The 20,100-nt window shown below is 32.2% G+C and overlaps 2 protein-coding genes across 17 annotated transcripts; one reads left to right on the top strand and one right to left on the bottom strand.

Moving 5' to 3' along the window:
* The first annotated feature begins 12,518 nt into the window (after positions 1-12,518).
* HTH (Glucose-methanol-choline (GMC) oxidoreductase family protein) lies at positions 12,519-16,072 on the top strand. The gene is made up of 6 exons (XM_078295801.1): positions 12,519-12,752; positions 13,245-13,596; positions 14,094-14,404; positions 14,590-14,978; positions 15,096-15,664; positions 15,786-16,072. The coding sequence occupies exons 1-6, from the start codon at positions 12,683-12,685 to the stop codon at positions 15,838-15,840; spliced, it is 1,746 nt and encodes a 581-aa protein (XP_078151927.1). The 5' UTR covers positions 12,519-12,682; the 3' UTR covers positions 15,841-16,072.
* Positions 13,610-18,527, bottom strand: LOC144547214 (uncharacterized). Of its 16 annotated transcripts, none has more exons than XM_078295805.1 (5): positions 17,813-18,527; positions 17,675-17,716; positions 16,882-17,056; positions 16,234-16,347; positions 13,610-14,372 (listed from the first exon to the last, which is right to left on the bottom strand). In XM_078295805.1, exons 1-4 carry the CDS (start codon positions 17,873-17,875, stop codon positions 16,298-16,300), a joined length of 330 nt encoding a protein of 109 aa, XP_078151931.1. In that variant the 5' UTR covers positions 17,876-18,527; the 3' UTR covers positions 13,610-14,372; positions 16,234-16,297. The 16 variants fall into 16 exon arrangements, 3 of the variants coding, with proteins under 3 accessions (XP_078151931.1, XP_078151929.1, XP_078151928.1); XM_078295803.1 differs by lacking the exon at positions 13,610-14,372 and adding an exon at positions 14,464-14,775; XM_078295802.1 differs by lacking the exon at positions 13,610-14,372 and adding an exon at positions 14,645-14,780.
* Positions 18,528-20,100: the final 1,573 nt, after the last annotated feature.

Genomic DNA, 20,100 nt, shown 5'->3' with positions numbered 1-20,100 from the left:
TCTCGCACCACACAACATTTCTATGCTCCCCCAAGTCCCCGCACATTCAGGTCAGCTCGAACTTGAAATTATTTTCAATGGTCGACTCAAATAAGCTCGGTATGTAATTTATATAATGAAATTTGAAGTAATTGACTATTAATATAACATAATATTTTTAGTATTTTAGTTATAAATGTAACTTTGTTCAGATTTTATTATAAAATCAACAAAATATTAGCAAGTAAACAATAATTTAGAATGAAGCGAATATTAATTAGTTAGAACTGCATGATTAGTGTAGTGACACGAGTTCTTATTTTTCTATAGAGAGTCAATTTTTAAAAATAATATATAAAAGATGTTGAGATGTGCAGAACATTAAAAAAATAGTTAAAAACAATATAAAAATAATAATATTTTTTATAATTAAGCTAGTTCAGTTTTTGAGTGATTCGTGTTCAAATTAACTCGAGCTGGAGCTCAATTGACTTTTGACTTGATTTTTAATCAAATTAAACTTGAGTTACTCAAATTATACTCCAAAAATTCATTCTTATAAAGAACGCTTTCGTAATCTAAAACGTAGCTAATAAATTTTTATTTTCAAAAAGAGGATATAATTTGTGCTACATTGTGTTTGATAACAACTTTGTTCTGAAGCATCTGAGCGAGAGTTTTGTTATTTATAGAAAATATTATAAAATAATAAAAGAAAAGATAAAAGAGTAACTTGAAATTTAGATATATTGATAGACCGGAAAAATTCCTTCCATTACATAATAATTTTGTTTTGTTTTGATTTGTTGTTACTTTGGATCCTCTGTAATCTTAGATACTTGTACATGTTATATAGTGACATCATAGAAAAAAAATGAGAAGTAGAACTAATTAATCGGCGTGTGAATACAATAATTATTCAAAACTTGGACAAAGAAAAACTTCGGATCAAGAAAAATTTGCCCGTTCAAAGTTTAAATTAGATAATTTTCTTGAATTCATCTATGCATTTAAATTGTAACGTACTCTTTCTCTTTTCAATATCATTTTATTATATTTTCTATAAATAAGAAAATCTTGAGCTACCTGTCACTGTCAGATGTCATGGAGATGGTTTAATTTTAGAGAAAATTGATTATCTGCAACTTCAAAATCTTCAAATTGTAAAAATACTATCCCGAAACTTAAAATTGTAAAAATGTCACTCCAAACTTCATTAATTTGTAATTTTGTCACTCCAAATAATTAATGACTAAAATACTCTTCATTATTCTCCAGCCTCCTCTTCTTTTTCTGCCATGGCAAAAGGCAAGATGAAAAAGCGGATCCTAAAACTAACCGGGTCTGGCAAGATGAAAAAGCGGATCTTAATAATGACATAATTTGCTATCTATCTAGTCGACTCGGTTACATATTGAAACGACAAATTGCACTAGCAGCCATAGGATCCTAATACTGACTGCATGCTCTTGAAATTCTCAGCTGTGTTATGTGCACTGCTGGATCGGTAATTATTGTAGTTCTGCACCACAAGAGAGAGAGATCACCTTTGTTCTAGAAATTTGAAATATGGCAGAAGGCTCTTGGAACTAGATAGATAGCAAATAATTCTACAATAATTACCGAATTGCACTGTTAGCCATGGCCGGAGAAGAAGAAGGGATAGTATTTTAGTCATTAATTATTTGGAGTGACAAAATTACAAATTAATGAAGTTTGGAGTGATATTTTTACAATTTCAAATTTCGAGATGGTATTTTTATAATTTGAAGATTTTGAAGTGGCAAATAACTAATTTTCCCTTAATTTTATGTTTTGTCCTTATCTCATGTGCTCGATAATATAATTTGATTTACCTCTCAATTAAGTCACTAATTCTTTTTACCGATTTCAATATAGTGAATTCATATCGTTATGTTATTTAATTTTTCCGATTCATTAAGTCACTAAATCATACCATTATATTATTTCTTTCATCAAAATAACTAATAGAGTTTGATTGTACGATCCAGCGAGATAATTACCCATTTTATTTAACAAAAGTGAGGCTATGGTATATGCATAGCGTATATTGATCCGTACTATGTATTCATCTTAAGGTTCAATGGTCAAGCTTCTACTATGCTTAAAAAAAAGTTCAACGGTTAATCTGAACCGTCATGACTTTCATATAAAATATTATAGTTTTAAAATTATTTTATTATACCTTTAGATGAATAAAAAATCATTACTTCTGAATTGTCTAGATATAATCTTTAGATCAAGTAATTTTCTTTCTATCTAAAGTATAGTAAATAATTGTATAATTTTATCTACAAGTATATTTTTATATGAAATTTATGTTGAATTGTTCAGATTGATTGTTTGAATTTTAAAAGAAAAAAATCCAAAATTTGCACACTATTAATCTTCTTGTAAAATTTGCACTCAGTTTATTATCGGGGCAAATATAAAGTTGAACAATTTTAAAGGAATTTATCAGAAAATTTGGTGGTAAATAAGTAATATCGAGCCAAGTAATTGGTCTTTGAACAAAATTTGACAAAGAAAGAGACCAATATGTAAATATAGAAGTTTAGTGGGCTCCGAACAAATTTGGCAGAAAAAGAGACAGAGCGGGAGTTTCATAAAATAAATAAATAAATTTTTTGAAGGACAGGTGAGGAGCAAATAAACCAACCAACCTCTCTCCTCATAAATTGTAAGTGGTGCCAACTTTGAACCCATAAATTTAATTTTCTTGACAGTCTGTGCAAAGTAAAAGTTATACAAAAATGGGTTTCTACTTTGTGGGTCCCATATCAACACATAACAAACATAAAACAATAATAACTGTTAGTTTTATACCTTTGTCGACCAAAAATATAATTTGAAAAATATATTTTCTATAATAAATACTATTGGCTACATGACTATTGCAAAAGTTTAATCTCATAAAAAGTGAATATTTTGCTTTTTGTAATCTTCTATACGTTCTCTCAAATATTTTAGTATATTTTACAATTAATTAAAACCAGTACAGAATTGTTAATTTAAATATATTAATTAGTACCACTTGAATGAATTTTTTATACTTTATTGAAAAAAAGACCAATATTGTTAACAATTTAGAGTACTATTCAGCGGAGAATAACTTAAAAGGTTTTTATTTTTAAAAATATTTGTCAGCATTAACAATTGTTGTTTTTGAACGGGAAAAAAAAATATGAAATTAGATTGAGAGAACGAAACTGTAAAAGTTTGTAAACATAAACTCTTGACGTTGAAGTTTGTCATAGTAAAATTTAGGTCAAAACTTAATTTTTGGATAGGTAGAAAATCACTTAATTTTAAAAAAATTTAGATCATTCAAAATTAATGATTTTATACCTATATAAAAAAATTACACAATTTTAAAAAAAAAAATATAAACTTTAGTTTGCAAGTACAATCTACTATTTAGATTTTAAAAATGAATATTTTGATTCATAATACGGACCAATCTGCACTACAACATATTACTGTAGCCTCACTCGTGTGAATTCATATCACCGAAATTTTTAAATATACCATGGTTCAAAAAAAGATAAACCTAAACACTATTTTTTTGAAAATTTTCGAATTTTGACACGGCCGCATCCCGAGGAAGCGGCCACCTTATTTCGGGCCGCTTCTAGGCGATGCGGCCAGGGCCGCATCCCGAGGGAGCGGCCACCCTGTTTTCAGTTCAAAGTCACATGAGAAAAAAGCAAAAAAAAAGCAAAAAAAAAAAAAAAAAAATGGGCCGCTGCCCCTAGATGCGGCCCGCAGAAAAGTGGCTGCATCTGGGCGATGCGGTCATGTCAAAATTAGAAAATTTTCAAAACCGGGGTGTTTGGGTTTATTTTTTTTGAGATGATAGTATATTTAAAAATTTCGGTTCATATCACCCAAGGTGGCTCAAATTTTAAGTTTTGATCCAGACCGTCTGATATAATTTGAGACGAATATATATATTAAAAAGGCCCGTATTTTATCTTGCATCAAATTGACTCAAATTATAATAAGAAGTTCAAACTTCAGATACAAACTCAAAATTTAAGTTGCCTCGTACCGTCGTACGTGGTTCCTGCTAAGGTGTGGCCTTTATTTAATTAAGTAGCCAATAGGAAGGTCTACATGCTTGCTCTAGACCTATCCAGGACTATATTTCTGTTAGTGCGCTTAATTGCTCATTAATTTTTCCTTCTCTTACCTCTTTGCGCGCAATAAATTAATTAACAACCACAACATTAAAACGTCCTTTTGCCTTGCGGCATGCAACTAACAACAGTTTCTACGTACTTTCTATATATACGCCTATTAATTAGTGGTTGTGTTTCATCATCTGTTGCTCAGCAATAATTTTACAAGTAAAATTATTTTCAATTTATTCTTTTAGAGAAACTGTTTTTTTTTTTATGCAATCTCGTGATATTTTTTTTAATCTTTTGCAACAAACAAGTGTATTGAAGGTTTATCCAGAGTTGCACTTTTTTTGGATTGAATAAAATATTAAGAACTAAGTAATTATAATTAAATATTATATGAAATGCTGATATCATCAATATAATGATCGATCTTTTCAAATACAGATTGTACGGAGGTTAATAATTAATGAAAACATTGTCATAAGACTCATAATCTAATGGATGTAATTTTTTCTTTAATTATTACTTGTATAATGTCAAAGACATTATATATATGCGCGCGCGTATAATTAAAGAAACATATAACATTGACCACCGTTTGTTGTGCCTCAATCAGTCCATTCGATCAGTATCGATCCATTGGCCATTTATAAACTACAGAACATGGCAGGAAATCTATTGGTAGATAGCACGAGAGAGGGGGGTCGTGATTTAATTTATGAGCCATGACTACTGCTTGGTGGCACATACATGTTTCGGTATAATTTGTATTTAATGCAAGACCTAGCTGCGTGATGAGTGATGACTAGCAGCTACCTCTGGGTAAAAATATGCAAATATTTAAGACCAACGTTAAGTAATATATATATATATATATATATATATATAGAGTTAGGCTGGGGTGCTATGGATAGCATAGTGGCATCTATACTACAGCTCAATATTCGAGTTTTCAAAATCCAAACGGTCGATCCGAACCGTTCATCTTATTCTCCATATTAATATCTGCTTGGAGACCAAATTTTACATTTTTCTGAATTTTTTTACTATTTATTAAGTATTTTACAAAATTGTTGATCCAACGGTGGCTGCACAAAACAGTAAAACCGTTGGATTAGCGATTTTAAAAGTGGCTTAATAAATAGTAAAAAAATTCAGAAAATTATAAAATTTGGTCTCCAAGCAGATATTAATATGGAGAATAAGATGAACGGTTCGGATCGACCGTTTGGATTTTGAAAACTCGAATATTGAGCCGTAGCATAGAGGCCACTATGCTATCCATAGCACCCCAGCCTAACTCTATATATATATATATATATATACTAGTATCATACCATACCCGTGCGTTGCAACGGGGACATATTATAAGAAACAAATATATCAATGAAAATAATAATTATCTAAAAATTAAAACACATGTTAATAGAAAATTTATATGATTATGTATTTTTAATTAACTTTAATCGTGATCTTTGATAACAATTTGATGATGTGATGATTCTTTATTTTTAAGTACCAATGATATCAAATAATAGCTCGATTCGAATCTAATATCAAATATCATACAACAATTCAATATCAACATATAATATGATATCAAATAATAGCTCGATTCGAATATAATATCAAATATCATACAACAATTCAATATCAACATATAATATGATATCAAAAAACATAAATAAAAAGTGTTATCGTTTGTATGTATAGGATGTATACACACACACACATATTATAAGAAAAATATATATTCACACACATGTTCCAATTTATATTCTTCTTTGTTTCCAATTTAGAATACACACACACATACACACATTGATATATTATATATTGGAAATATATTCTAAATTGCCCACACCAATATGTATAGAAACAAAAAAAGAAAAATAAGGAAATTAAAAAAAAATGATTTCCATTGTGATTCGTATAGAAACGAAGAAGTAAGGAAACAATAAATAAGAAAATGGAAGGTTGAGTCTTCTCAATTGAAGAGGAAAAAAATATGAAAATAAAGGAATAAGGAAACAAATAAATATATAACTATATTTCAGAATTTGTTCATTTTAAATTTAACGTATCGTGTGGCAGCACATGTGGTGGGTATGTTTTTAACTAAGTTTAGACTTCTATACATAAAAGAGATGCATTTAATCAAAAGAAAACAAATTATGTAATTGGAGAGCTGAGATCAAATCCGAAGTTTCATCTCTCAATCGTAGCCGTTGGCGGATCGGAAACCCAACGCGCATAATATATATATATATATATATGAGATGAGCTATGTTACTCCATGGAGTAAAATGTGTTGATCCTCCATGGTACTATATTTTTATTTTAAAAATTCAAACGACCGATCCGAACCGCTCAACATGATCTCCATATTGAAATGTGCTTGGAGAACAAATTTTACATTTTTTGGAATTTTTTTACTATTTATTAAGTAATTTTGAAAATCGCTGATCCGATGGTGTAGAAATTTTTACTGTTTTTTACTGTTCACATCAAAACAGCAATTTTCAAAATTGATTAATAAATAGTAAAAAAAATTTGAAAAATATAAAATTTGGTCTCCAAGCACATTTCAATATGGAGTTCACATCTAACGGTTCAGATCGGTCGTTTGGATATATATATATATATCTACGCTACTTTGCAAATTAAACGGGCTGTTTTAATTCGCGCTCATATCTCTAGTTTCGAAGTGCAAATAGCCGATCCAAACTGTTAGATGTTTAATCTATATTAAAATGTGCTTGGAGACCAAATTTTACAGTTTTTAGAATTTTTTTACTATTTATTAAGACGGTTTGAAAATCGCCGTTTTTATTAAAATTCTACACCATTAAAAAACAGCGATTTTCAAACCATCTTAATAAATAGTAAAAAAATTCAAAAAAATGTAAAATTTGGTCTCCAAGCACATTTTAATATAGATTAAACATCTAACGGTTTGGATTGGCTATTTGGACTTCGAAACTAGAGATATGAGCGTGAATTAAAACAGCTCGTTTAATTCGTGAAGTAGCGTAGCCTTACTCATATATATATAGAGAGAGGTTGGCTACTCTACTTCCATAAGCATATTATAAGTCATTTTTGCATTTTCAATATCCAAATGGTTAATCCGAAGCGCTCAACATGTTCTCCATATTAATATGTGTTTGAAAACCAAAATTTACATTTTTTGAAATTTTTTTACTATTTTTTCAGAATTTTTCAAAACAGCCATAAAAAATATTAAAATAATAAAAAAAAAATGAAAAACCCTGTTTTGAAAAATTCTAAAAAAATAGTAAAGAAATTCCAAAAAATATAAAATTTGGTCTCCAAGCACATTATAGTATGGAGAATATGTTGAGCGCTTCAGATCGGCCATTTGAATATTAAAAATGCAAAAATGACTTATAAACATATACCCTCATATGCTTATGGAAGTAGAATAACCAATTTCTCTCTCTCTATATATATTAAAATTAAAATTATTTTTCTCTCAAAAAAATTCTGGTATTTTCTATCGGTATTAAGGATTTTACAAGATTAATTCTGTGGTCTAAGTTAATGCAAATCCATTTATCGTAATATTCATCCAAAATAATAGCCGTTAATTCAATAATAGTATTAAATTATTTTTGATGAAGAAGCTTGTATTAAAATCTTGAGTTAGGTTATTTTTATAAATGTTTGTATTTCCACTGAAATAAATTGTCCAAATTATGATTTCTCATATCTGAATGGCTAATTCATCCAGGCTTAATGCGTTTTACATATGAAAATATCATAAATTACTACTTTTTTAAAACTATGTTTAGGATTTTCTTTCTATTTAAAATTTTTTTGAATGAAGAACCTAAAATAATATAAATATAGAAGTATGTGCATATCAAAAAGGGTCATTTTTCAAAACTCCGAAAAATAATAAAAACATCCTAAAAATAGTAATATTAATTTAGTATCTTACAAGATTTCAGTACGTTGAAATATGAACGTTTTGTTTGCAATAGCTTAACTCAAATCTCATATTAGTCAAAAGTTTTATTTTTAATGCATACAATTATTCCTTTTCATATTCTAAGACGAAAATGTTTTTATTTTTTCTAAAGAAGGAAAATGATTGAAATTGTAATCCGTAAAGTTAAACTTAAGTTATTGGATATATAATATAAAGGTAGAATATATATATCTCATAACTTGGACACACAGTAGAATTATTCTTTCACGTAAAGTGATATATAACTGCACACCTCAATTGAACCCGTTACTTATGCCTAGACGTGTTTATATTTTTTTTTCCAAAATTATTTATACTTGATTATAAAAAAATTTATACCTTGTAATAAAAAGTTAAATTTTTTTTTTACTTATTGGACGAAGTGTATGACTAAAATTTTTCTTATGATCATTCATAAAAGAAAATATGGCAGCACTTTTGGCATACTAGGTGTAGATATTTTCATGTAAAATATCACCACTTTTTATGTGCAAATAAAAAGTGTAGAATATGAGATGTAAGAATAATTTATCTAACGGCCGGATATATTTTTTTTTACTGTCATTTCATTTACTTCCAAATTATTTGACGTGTGTAAGATGATAATATACAAATTAAGCATATATGACAAGTTGTAAGGCCACATAATAATTGACCAACTACTTGTTACGTTGTCTCGTACCAGACTTCATTAGTGCGCTCTTTTCTACTAATTTGTTTTAGAAAAGTAGTTTGAAGGCTGGCATCTTGAATTAATTGGCACTTGAATGATTGAATCAACCTCAAGGTTACCGATTTTTTTATTTTTACCCAAAAATATTATTATTTTAATTAAAATACCCAGCTTTTCGCCGGAATTTTAAAAATACCCAACCCGTGGAATTTTTCCACGGGTTGAAATTTGAATTCCCACCGTGGAAAAATTCCACGGGCCAGACCCATTTTTTTTTATTTAATTTTTTTTTTTAAAACAGAAATTTGTATTTATTTTTTATTTTTTGTATTGAAATATTAGAAATATTGGATATATTTCTTTGAAAATAGATGGAATACAATATAATTTAATTTATTAGAAAGACTGCAACAAATAACCCGGATCAATATTTTTCAGATCGGATTTTTCGCGGCTGTAAGAAAAATTAATATATTTCTTTATGTGTTATTGGAAAAAAATAAAAATGCTTAGATTCCGAGTTATTGATCTCGGTTCAAAAGTCACTTCTATGTAATCTAGAAAATATTATGATCTTTCTAGTACATTTAATTTATTAAAAGTTATATCTATTTTGAAAAAAAAACAAAAACTTTAATTTATTTAATGATTATTATTCAAAAATAGTTCTCAAAATAGATAAAACTTTTAATAAATTAAATGTACTAGAAAGATCATAATATTTTCTAAATTACATAGAAGTGACTTTTGAACCGGGATCAATAACTCGGAATCTAAGCATTTTTATTTTTTTCCAATAACACATAAAGAAATATATTAATTTTTCTTACAGCCGCGAAAAATCTGATCTGAAAAATATTGATCCGGGTTATTTGTTGCAGTCTTTCTAATAAATCAAATTATATTGTATTCCATCTATTTTCAAAAAAATATATCCAATATTTCTAATATTTCAATACAAAAAATAAAAAATAAATACAAATTTCTGTTTAAAAAAAAAAAAAAAAAAAAAAAAAAAAATGGGGTCTGGCCCGTGGAATTTTTCCACGGTGGGAATTCAAATTTCAACCCGTGGAAAAATTCCACGGGTTGGGTATTTTTAAAATTCCGACGAAAAGCTGAGTATTTTAATTAAAATAATAATATTTTTGGATAAAAATAAAAAAATCGGTCAAGGTTACGCTGCTTGTTAATTAATTGGTTCTGAATTGAACCTCGATCCTAAGGAACCTCACTGTTACCAGATTTAGCCTAGTTATTAATTGTTCATCACAGCAGATGACTCACCTTGAAAATTAAATATAGAAAAATCTGCAGAAGAGTCCCTCATTGACCATAAAATCACAAATAAGCCTCTGCATTGTTGAAAAGATTTAAGGAGCTAGGTGAAGATTAATTAGAAACAACCACCTAAAGAATGGTCCCCATTCCTCATTTGCATAAATTTTCATCTCTGTCCGTTTCCTAACAACACAATATTGCTGCTAACGAATAATCAATGGCCTTTGCTTTACATGTCTCATAACAAACAACAAACATATATGTCAGGGGTCCAGTTCTTGAATTTATGTAAATATTAATGTCCTGTACATTATTTACATGTTCTGCAAGTTGTGTCAACAGGAAATCTTAATCTCCTGAAAACTTGTATTAGCGCACTAACCATTGCATCTACATCTATCTATCTATCTATCTATCTATCTATCTATCTATCTATCTATCTATCTATCTATCTATCTATCTATCTATATAGAGTGAGAAAGAGAGTTGGGCTATGGTACTTCGTGAAGTAAAACGAGTATTTTACTTCACACTCATATTCGTGATTTTAAAGTTCAAAACGTTGATCCGAACTGTTCTAAGTTGATCTCCATATTAAATTGTGCTTGAAGACCAAATTTTATATATTTTTTTTAGAATTTTTTTACTATTTCTTTAGAATTTTTGAAAATCGTTGTTTTTGATGGTCTAGAATTTTCTGAAAAACAATGATTTTAAAAAATTCTAAAAAATAGTAAAAAATTTCCAAAAAATGTAAAATTTAGTCTCCAAGCACAATTTAATATGGAGATTAATTTGAACAGTTCAGATTGACGTTTTGAACTTTGGAATTGAAGATATAGATGTGAAGTAAAACACTAGCTTTACTTTGGAAATTACCGTATCCCATCTCTCTGATCAACAATTTTGTAAAATACTTAATAAATAGTAAAAAAATTCAGAAAAATGTAAAAATTGGTCTCCAAGCACATATTAATATGGAGAACAAGATGAACGGTTTGGATCGGTTATTTGGATTTTGAATTTTAGATTTATGGTCCAATGCACAAACCCCTCCATGCATTGCAATGCACCATAGCCCATCTCATATATATATATATATATATATATATGAGTATGGCTAAATTGCTACCGGTAGCACTTCGACCTAGGTGCTTACGAGGTCATATCTTCGTCTTTGATGTTCAAACAACAAATCCAAACCGTTAAATGTTCAATCTATATTAAAATGTGCTTGGAAACTAAATTTTACCTTTTTTGAAATTTTTTTACTATTTATTAAGATGGTTTGAAATCGCTGTTTTTTAATGGCGCATAATTTTAATAAAAACAGCGATTTTCAAACCATCTTAATAAATAGTAAAAAAATTCCAAAAAAATGTAAAATTTGGTCTCCAAGCACATTTTAATATAGATTGAACATCTAACGGTTTAGATTTATTGTTTGAACATCAAATACTAAGATATGACCCCGTAAGCACTTAGGTCGAAGTGCTACCGGTAGCAATTTAGCCATACTCATATATATATATATATAGAGAGAGAGAGAGAGAGAGAGTGACTAATGTGCATTCGTATGCATATGGCCCGATATGCATACGGTCCAAATTTGAAATTTCAAAATCCAAAACGTCGATCCGAACCGTTCATCTTGTTCTCCGTATTAATATGTACTTGGAGACCAAATTTTACATTTTTCTGAATTTTTTTACTATTTATTAAGCCACTTTGAAAATTGCTGATCCAACGGTGACTTAACAAAACAGTAAAATCAGCAGTCACCGTTGGATCAGCAATTTTCAAAGTGGCTTAATAAATAGTAAAAAAATTCAGAAAAATATAAAATTTGGTTTCCAAGCACATGTTAATATGGAGAACAAGATGAACGGTTCGGATTGATGTTTTGGATTTTTAAATTCAAATTTGGACCGTATGCATATCGGGCCATATGCATACGAATGCACATTAATCACGCTCTCTCTCTCTATATATATATACATGTTGTTGATATAAAGACCTCACTACAAATTTGACCTGGCATATTCTCTCACTGGTGAGGATAATAAATTTTCTTTTGTGCTTATAGTTTGGTTTCCTTCTTATGCTGATTACTTGTCAAGATGGCATCATGAAATTTGTTAGTAGTCACTCTCATAAGTCGTCAAATAAAAAAAAATGAAATTGACATCAAAGATAAAAAAGAAAAAGAAAAATAATGGTAGCAGAACTGGAAACAGAGATCACATACAATTAGTACGGAGTTACTGATTGGTGGTTGCTGAAGTAAATGGATTTGAGAGGTCTTTTCTATTTGCATTGTTCTTTAAGGAAATTTTTTCGCTTTAGCCCTTGTATTTCGTATCGCATTCAATTCATGCATTAAATTCAGTATAAGAATTTAGGTTAACCCTCTTAAATGCCTCTAGGCTGTCGTGACCAGCTTGTCTCTCTCTAGCCTCTACTTATATCCATGGTTTCTATTGGGTGTGTGCATGTGCTGGTTAAGTGTGTGTGTGTGTGCAGAGCTCAAAGGGAACAGAAAAGAGAAAGAGGGAGAGGTCTGCACTGTAGAGATTCAAGTTAGGTTGTAGAGAAACAACATTTGCCATGATTTCAAAAAAAGAAGAGATATTGGTCAAGCTACTGGCATTGCTCTGCATTCTTACACCATCCCAAGGTTTCTTTATATTTTATTTTATTGAAAGTTACGTTTTGTTGGTTGTTGTATCTAATAATATAATCATTGATGATGCATGTATTGTTGTATTTTTTTTATTCAAATTTTTTTTTTTAATAGTCATGACAAAACAGCCAACCAATCAGTGGCAAATTGGTATTGCAAACGCGTCTTCTCTTTCAGAGTTTCAGTGAACTTCCCACATTGGCTTGGTATTGCAGTAAAGAAAAAATTTATGCTGAAATTATGAACACTTGTAAAGGGGACACGGTATCAACATCAAGTTCAACACTTGTAGTAAAACGTTATATTGTTTTTTTAGGCTCTGTGAAATTGAAGTACTTTTGATTGATCCGACTTTGCTTGTAATAATGGAGAAATATTCTCTCTTAAAAAAAGAGAGAAAGGAACACCACGCCATGAAACAAAATGAAGCACACCCCAGCAAAATACTAAGCTTTATGTTGGTTTAATTTCTTCCAATAATTATAGGCAAGTGGCAAAGGCACAGTTTCCCCTATTTAAGCCAAGCAAGCTGCTTCTCCACACTGCCTCCGCCTCAGTACTACGACTACATAATAGTCGGTGGGGGCACAGCTGGGTGCCCCTTAGCAGCTACCTTGTCTCAAAAGTACAATGTTCTCTTACTAGAGAGGGGAGGGTCTCCTTATGGAAACCGCAATGTCTCCTATATGCAAAATTTTCACATCGGATTGGCTGACATGTCACCCAGCTCAGCATCTCAGCCGTTCGTTTCGACAGATGGAGTAATAAATACACGCGCCCGGGTACTCGGTGGGGGGACGAGTATCAATGCTGGCTTCTATACCAGAGCTAGCCCAGGGTAAAGTTTGAATCTGCTGGCATTGTTTCCATTTTATATATTAATTTGCTGGTTTTTTGTGGCTGAGTTTTTTATACAAACATGGGACCAAGGTAACGAAACTACGAAAGTAGCTTGGTAGTTGTTCTTCATAAATTCCCACACCTTCCCTTTTTAAATGCATTTACTACTTGGGCGTCAATCATGCATGTCTGTGAGACAGACATTGAGTAGTTGAAATCTAATCTCAGAAGCTTTTACAATGCAATACTTGCAATTTAGTACCCAAATAGACTGAATTGAGGCCTATATTACATTACTGATCTAGTAAGCTGGAGTGAACAGGTACGGAAACGCCGCATTGTTAACCTTGCATAATAAATATATAGGATCTTAGAGTTGTGTTCCTAACAGAGATTTTATTTTCATATCCAAATGGAGCATTCAAATAGTATAATTTGTATGATCAATATAGATCTAATCCCACACCTATTTTTTTTTTTTCTTTTCTTGAGTAGGTATGTAAGAGAAGTTGGATGGGATGGGAAATTGGTAAATGAATCTTATCCATGGGTAGAGAGGAGAATAGTGCACTGGCCTAAGATAACACCTTGGCAAGATGCGTTGAGAAAGGGACTACTTCAAGCTGGGGTGTCCCCTTTCAATGGTTACACTTTTGACCACCTATATGGCACTAAGGTAGGGGGCACGATTTTTGACGATACCGGGTATAGGAGTACCGCTGCCGACCTCCTTCAGGCTGCAAACCCGAAAAAACTCAGGGTTTTGCTTCATGCCTATGTACAGAAGATTATGTTTAATAGTCAAGGTAAAAAAACATATATAATTGTAATAAAAGAATAAAGTTCAAAGAAGTAACTATTATCTATTTTAATTTGTGCAAATTACATAGATTTTACTACATAAGCATTGGGGATATGTAGCACTAATAATACCTCCCTTTACATATAAGATTTGACAACTTAATGTATAAACTGCACAATGTACATGTAGGGAAAAAGCCAAGGGCAATTGGAGTTCAATTCAAAGATGAACTTGGGAACCAACATGAGGTTTACCTCAACCAAAACACAGCCGCTAGCGAAATAATTGTTACCTCAGGTGCAATCGGGAGCCCCCAATTGTTGATCCTAAGCGGCATTGGGCCCAAAGAGGATTTAGAGAGATTGGGAATCAAGCCTATCCTACACAACCAACATGTTGGGAAACAAATGTCAGATAATCCCATGAACTCCATTTTTGTTCCTACAAGAAAACCCGTCAAACAGTCCCTGATAGAGACTGTCGGGATAACAAAGGCAGGTTCATTTATTGAGGCAAGTAGTGGTTTCGGCCAATCATCTGACAGCATTCACTGCCATCACGGCATCATGTCAGCTGAGGTAAGGCCATTTACATGTTGTTGTTAATTCATTTACTAGATTGATCTCTTGAATTAAGAAAGACTAGAACAAAATAGTATAGTAACACCACATTATTTTCAATGAATTTCTGTATAGATTGGACAGCTCTCTACAATACCACCAAAGCAAAGAAGCCTTGAGCTAGCCCGTTCCTTTGCACGAACCAAACGTAACATCCCAGTCGAGGCCTTTCGAGGTGGTTTCATCCTAGAAAAAGTCGAGGGGCCCCTCTCTAAAGGTCAACTGACTATACTAAACACTGACATAGAAACTACTCCAAACGTCACTTTCAATTACTTCTCTCACCCCCAAGACCTTCGCCGTTGTGTGTTTGGTGTCCGCACCATCGAGCAGATCCTTCATACCAAATCTTTTGCAGATCTATCCGACATCCACAGCTACTCTAATGAAGAGGTGTTAAGAATGAGTGTGCAAGCAAATGTGAATTTCATACCTAAGCATACGAACGACACGAAGAATGTGGAGCAGTTTTGTCGTGATACGGTCATCACCATATGGCATTACCATGGGGGGTGCCATGTTGGAAAGGTTGTGGACCGGGACTATCGTGTGTTTGGTGTAGATGGCCTACGGGTTATTGATGGATCCACTCTATTGAAATCACCAGGGACAAACCCTCAAGCAACTGTCATGATGATGGGAAGGTAGTGATTTTTTTCTCTGTCTTTTTTATTTTATTTATTTATTTTCATCTATCTATTTAGCTATTTGTTTAGTATTACACATTTTGAATAACCAGGGAAATTTCCCTTTTCTGTTTATCAGGTACATGGGGGTGAAGATATTAAGGGAGAGACTAGGCAGAGCAGCAGGTGTGTAGAAGTGATTCGTGAAAAAACTTAAATTTAGGAGTGTCTTGAGGGGAAAATTTGTAGTTAGTATACTAATTCTGTGTGGGCATGAGGATATTCTTAATAATTAGAAATAGCAAAATGATTTGGTAGGCCAGATTACAAATTGCATGAACCGTGGCACTTGTGAAATAGTTCACCGTCTATGGCTGTGTAAAATGCATTCCTTTTTTGGTTCTTTATTGCACTATTTAATATGTTCACTAGTGTTTGTTTTATATATTTTGGCAGAGTTATTTGAAAAAAATGAGGGGAACTATAATAACAAAAAGCAAGCATCTCTTTGCGAAATTGACAGCAACTTGGCCTTTATTAAAACATATTTAGCAGTCATCTCAAAAAAAAAAAAGTATTCATAATACCTTTCTTCTTTCCTTGAAAAAAAATGGAAGAATTAGGGCCGGCCGATGGTAAGGTCTTGGTGAATTAGGGCTCGTCTACCAGACTCCAGACTCCAGTGAATAAAGAAACCCTCACTAAGTAAAAAGATATATAAACAATTAATGTCAGAAACAGGAGGAGTAAAGTCACCAGTAAGAGTAAGTACATGTCTGTCAGGTCATATTTATGAAGAACTTTTTCTCTATTTACAGCAGGCGTGGATCATAGATAGATTCCTATAGAGAGAGAGAGAGAGATAGAGATCTTACATAGCCTCTGCCAAGGTTTTCCTCAAAAAAAAAAAAAGAGAGAGAGAGAGACAGAGAGAAACGGAGAAAGCAACTGTATGTCGTTTTATGTTTTAAACATCGAAATGTGTTACATTTTATGTCCTACAATTTTAAAAGGTTATACCTGTAGATGGAGATGTTTTACGACTATATCTTTTATTTGCACTACAATTCTACATGCTGCTCCCTAAAGGAACACAAATTCAGAGCTAAGAACATACTAGTTTGCAATATAGATAATCATAAAAGATATTAACATTCACAGTATACGATTGACAGCAATAGATGTCTCGACAGATGAAGAAATGTATGTAATTATGCAATTCCTGAACTTCTCACGGGAATTATGCAATTCCTGGCAGCTACAGTTGCAGCCTGGCTGAGATCTGTCAGATGTATTCGAATGCTTTGGCGCTTCAACAAGAATCAATGTGCAGCTGGTATATGCCTGTTTGTGGGAACTGCTTGCCAGGTTTTGTGGCATCCACTGGCTCTTCTGTCTTACCCTGAACCCCTGTTGTACAAGGACAATTGAATATTATTTATCCAACATTTAGGATTTTAATATGCCCTTGAAAAATGAGAGATTTTAATCATGCATAACTCTTACAAAATGAGAGACAAATAACACCCCTTTGAAATACTGGAGACTGATGGCAATCCTTTTCAATTTTTCGTTGGTTGAATAGTTTTGTTGAGAACCAAAAGTGTATAAAATTCCATTGGTAAAACCTCTCTAGGAAATTATTATACCACTACTGCAAATATTAATCTCTGGAATCCAATATAGACTGATACCATTGATGCTAAATTCTGACTGGTATCATACTGAAATACAAGACAGTATAATAAACTTATTTGTGGGTGGTGAGGAGGGAATTCCAATATTCAGAAAATAATCCTTGGGAAAAGATCCTTTTTCAATGTCGCTAATGACTACATAAACTAATGGCATGCAATAATCTGCTGCCTCCTTTAAGTCACTTTCTAGACTCGCTTTTTTTCCTGCAGGAAATTACACAAACATCCCTATTTCAGACAAGGATAAAGTACAGAAGAATATAAATAGCAATTCATGACTATTACTCTAGTTTACAAATTAAAGGAGATTGTTAGTGAAGGTAGGCCATACATCAAAGCCTCTCTTGCAGCAGCAACAGCACCCGAGTACAAACTATACGAATTTGCAATACAAACATGGTAATTATTTGTATTGTGAAAAGCAGGATAATAATTATAAAAAAGGATTCTATTATACACATTCACATACATCAGGTTGCCACAATTTGATCCTCTTTAATCCCACTGATAACCTGGATACAGGATACAGCATTAAGAATTCTGAAATCAACAATTAGAGAGAAAATAACTCACCAGGGAGCACTAAAGATACACAGTCACCGGGCTCCAATTTCAAAATTGAGATAACTGAGATTAAATTAATCGACAATTAATACTCTTACGGTCTAATTAATTGGAAATATACCAGAAATTGGAAAAACGGTTGAACCAGTAAATTCTTCCTCAGGTTGCCATGAAGGGTTTCATGCGCAGTAATTGAGAGGCTAGAAACTTCAATTTTAATATTTACAATCTAGCAATTTATTTATGAAAATTTTAAGGAGGGAGAGTAAAAGACGCCGTCACACTCGATCAGACGGCTAGGAATGCAAATATGGAGAGACTAACGAATCTGGAGAGCACACGTATCGAAGAGTGCGCAAAGAAAGAATCCGAGGCCAGGTGAACAAATTCGATCTCCATTGGTGACAAAAACGCTTGGTTATTCTTCCTCTCCGTTCCGACCATTAGCACTGGATGCCTCCTTTTCATGGTTCGGATCTGCATGTGATCAGGCGGAGTTGCAGTCCGGTTCCGATCCGTTTCGACTAAGGAGACTGCACTGGTGATCCGCCATGAGAGAAGGGAGCTGATTGTTCTTATTGGTTGCCATTTTTTTTTCTTGGGGAAATTTCCCTATGCCCATTGAAACTTTTAAAATAGCTAATTTTTTCATCGAAACAACATAGTATCCAATATCTATTATATCCCCATACAAACTTTACATTATTTCTTCTAACCCCTAATACATATTTAACTCTTTATTTAATTAGGGAACGACTAACAGTTCCCCTATATCAGTCCCCTAAACGTTCCCGCGCTAAAAGACAAACAATTTTTGACAGGGGACCACTAACTAATTCTGACATCTAATATGGGAGTATTCATACTTTGAGTTAACAGTCAAAACGTATAGTATTCATACCTACGAATTTATAGTATTCATACTTATTATCTATAATATTCGTCATATGTAAACACAAACTGGAGGGAACCAGTAACGACCAGGGGGACCGCTGACGTCTTGTGACAGCCTGAATTGAGAACCACAACCGTCTGAAAACGACATTTGCCAAGATTGGGAACCACTACAGAGAATCTATATATTATTCATATCTAACTAAAGAAGTATTCATATATAAACAAATGAAGTATTCATACTGACGATTACGAAGTATTCATACATGTTTGAAATAATTTATACAATACAAAATACAAAGTCAGACCCTTCTTCTTGAACACCTCTTCTAAGAAATATTCATATCTAACAACATGAATGCATATCTAATAAATGAAGTATTCATATCTAACTAATGAAATATTCATACATGTTTGAAATAATTTATACAATTCAAAGTCAGACCTTTCTTGAACACCTCTTCTAAGAAATATTCATATCTAATAACATAAATGCATATCTAACAAATAAAATATTCATATCTAACAAATGAAGTATTCATACATGTTCGAAATAATTTATACAATTCAACATTCAAACGTCAGATTCATCTCTCTTACCCCACCTCTTCCAAGAAGTATTCATATCTAACATGAAGTATGCATATCTAACAAATGAAGTATTTCATATCTAACTAATAAAATACTCATATGTTCCACTGTGACAACCTTCGCTGGGCTAGCATGGACCCTCTCCAATGGTGCACCATGCTCTCCCCGCCGAATCTTGACGGTGCACCACTCTCTCCTCGTCGGATCTCGTCTGATCTCGACGGTGCATCACACTCTTCTTGTCGGATCTCGACAGTGCACCACGTTCTCTCTTCTCGCTGGATCTCGACGGTGCACCACGCTCTCCTCGCCGGATCTCGACGGTGCACCATGTCGAGAAAGAGACTCGGAGAAGGAAGCCGCGGAGAAAGAAAATTTGAAGTTCAGCGAGTTCAGCGGGGGATTTCCAATTATAGTTAGCGCGCAGGGGACACTAATGATTACAATAATTGACTATCATAACCGTTAATCAAGGGGGGACAGATAGAGGACTAGAAAGGGAATGAAATCATTACCCATTTAATTATTTTAAATATTATTTTGACAAATATACTCTTCCTTCTAAATCTCTCTCTCTCATTTTGTTTCCAGACTCCACACAGTATGCGCTCCTTTCGTGTAAGGAAATATTGTATGTCCACAATGACAGTCGGTGAAAATAACAAAATTAGAGAATCCAATTTCAGTTGGTGAAAATAACAAAATTAG

This window comes from Carex rostrata, chromosome 31 (assembly GCF_964058835.1).
Source record: "Carex rostrata chromosome 31, lpCarRost1.2, whole genome shotgun sequence".
NCBI classification, from domain to species: domain Eukaryota; kingdom Viridiplantae; phylum Streptophyta; class Magnoliopsida; order Poales; family Cyperaceae; genus Carex; species Carex rostrata.
The sequence above is the reverse complement of the archived record's forward strand: the minus strand, read 5'-3'. Positions and strand labels throughout refer to the sequence as shown.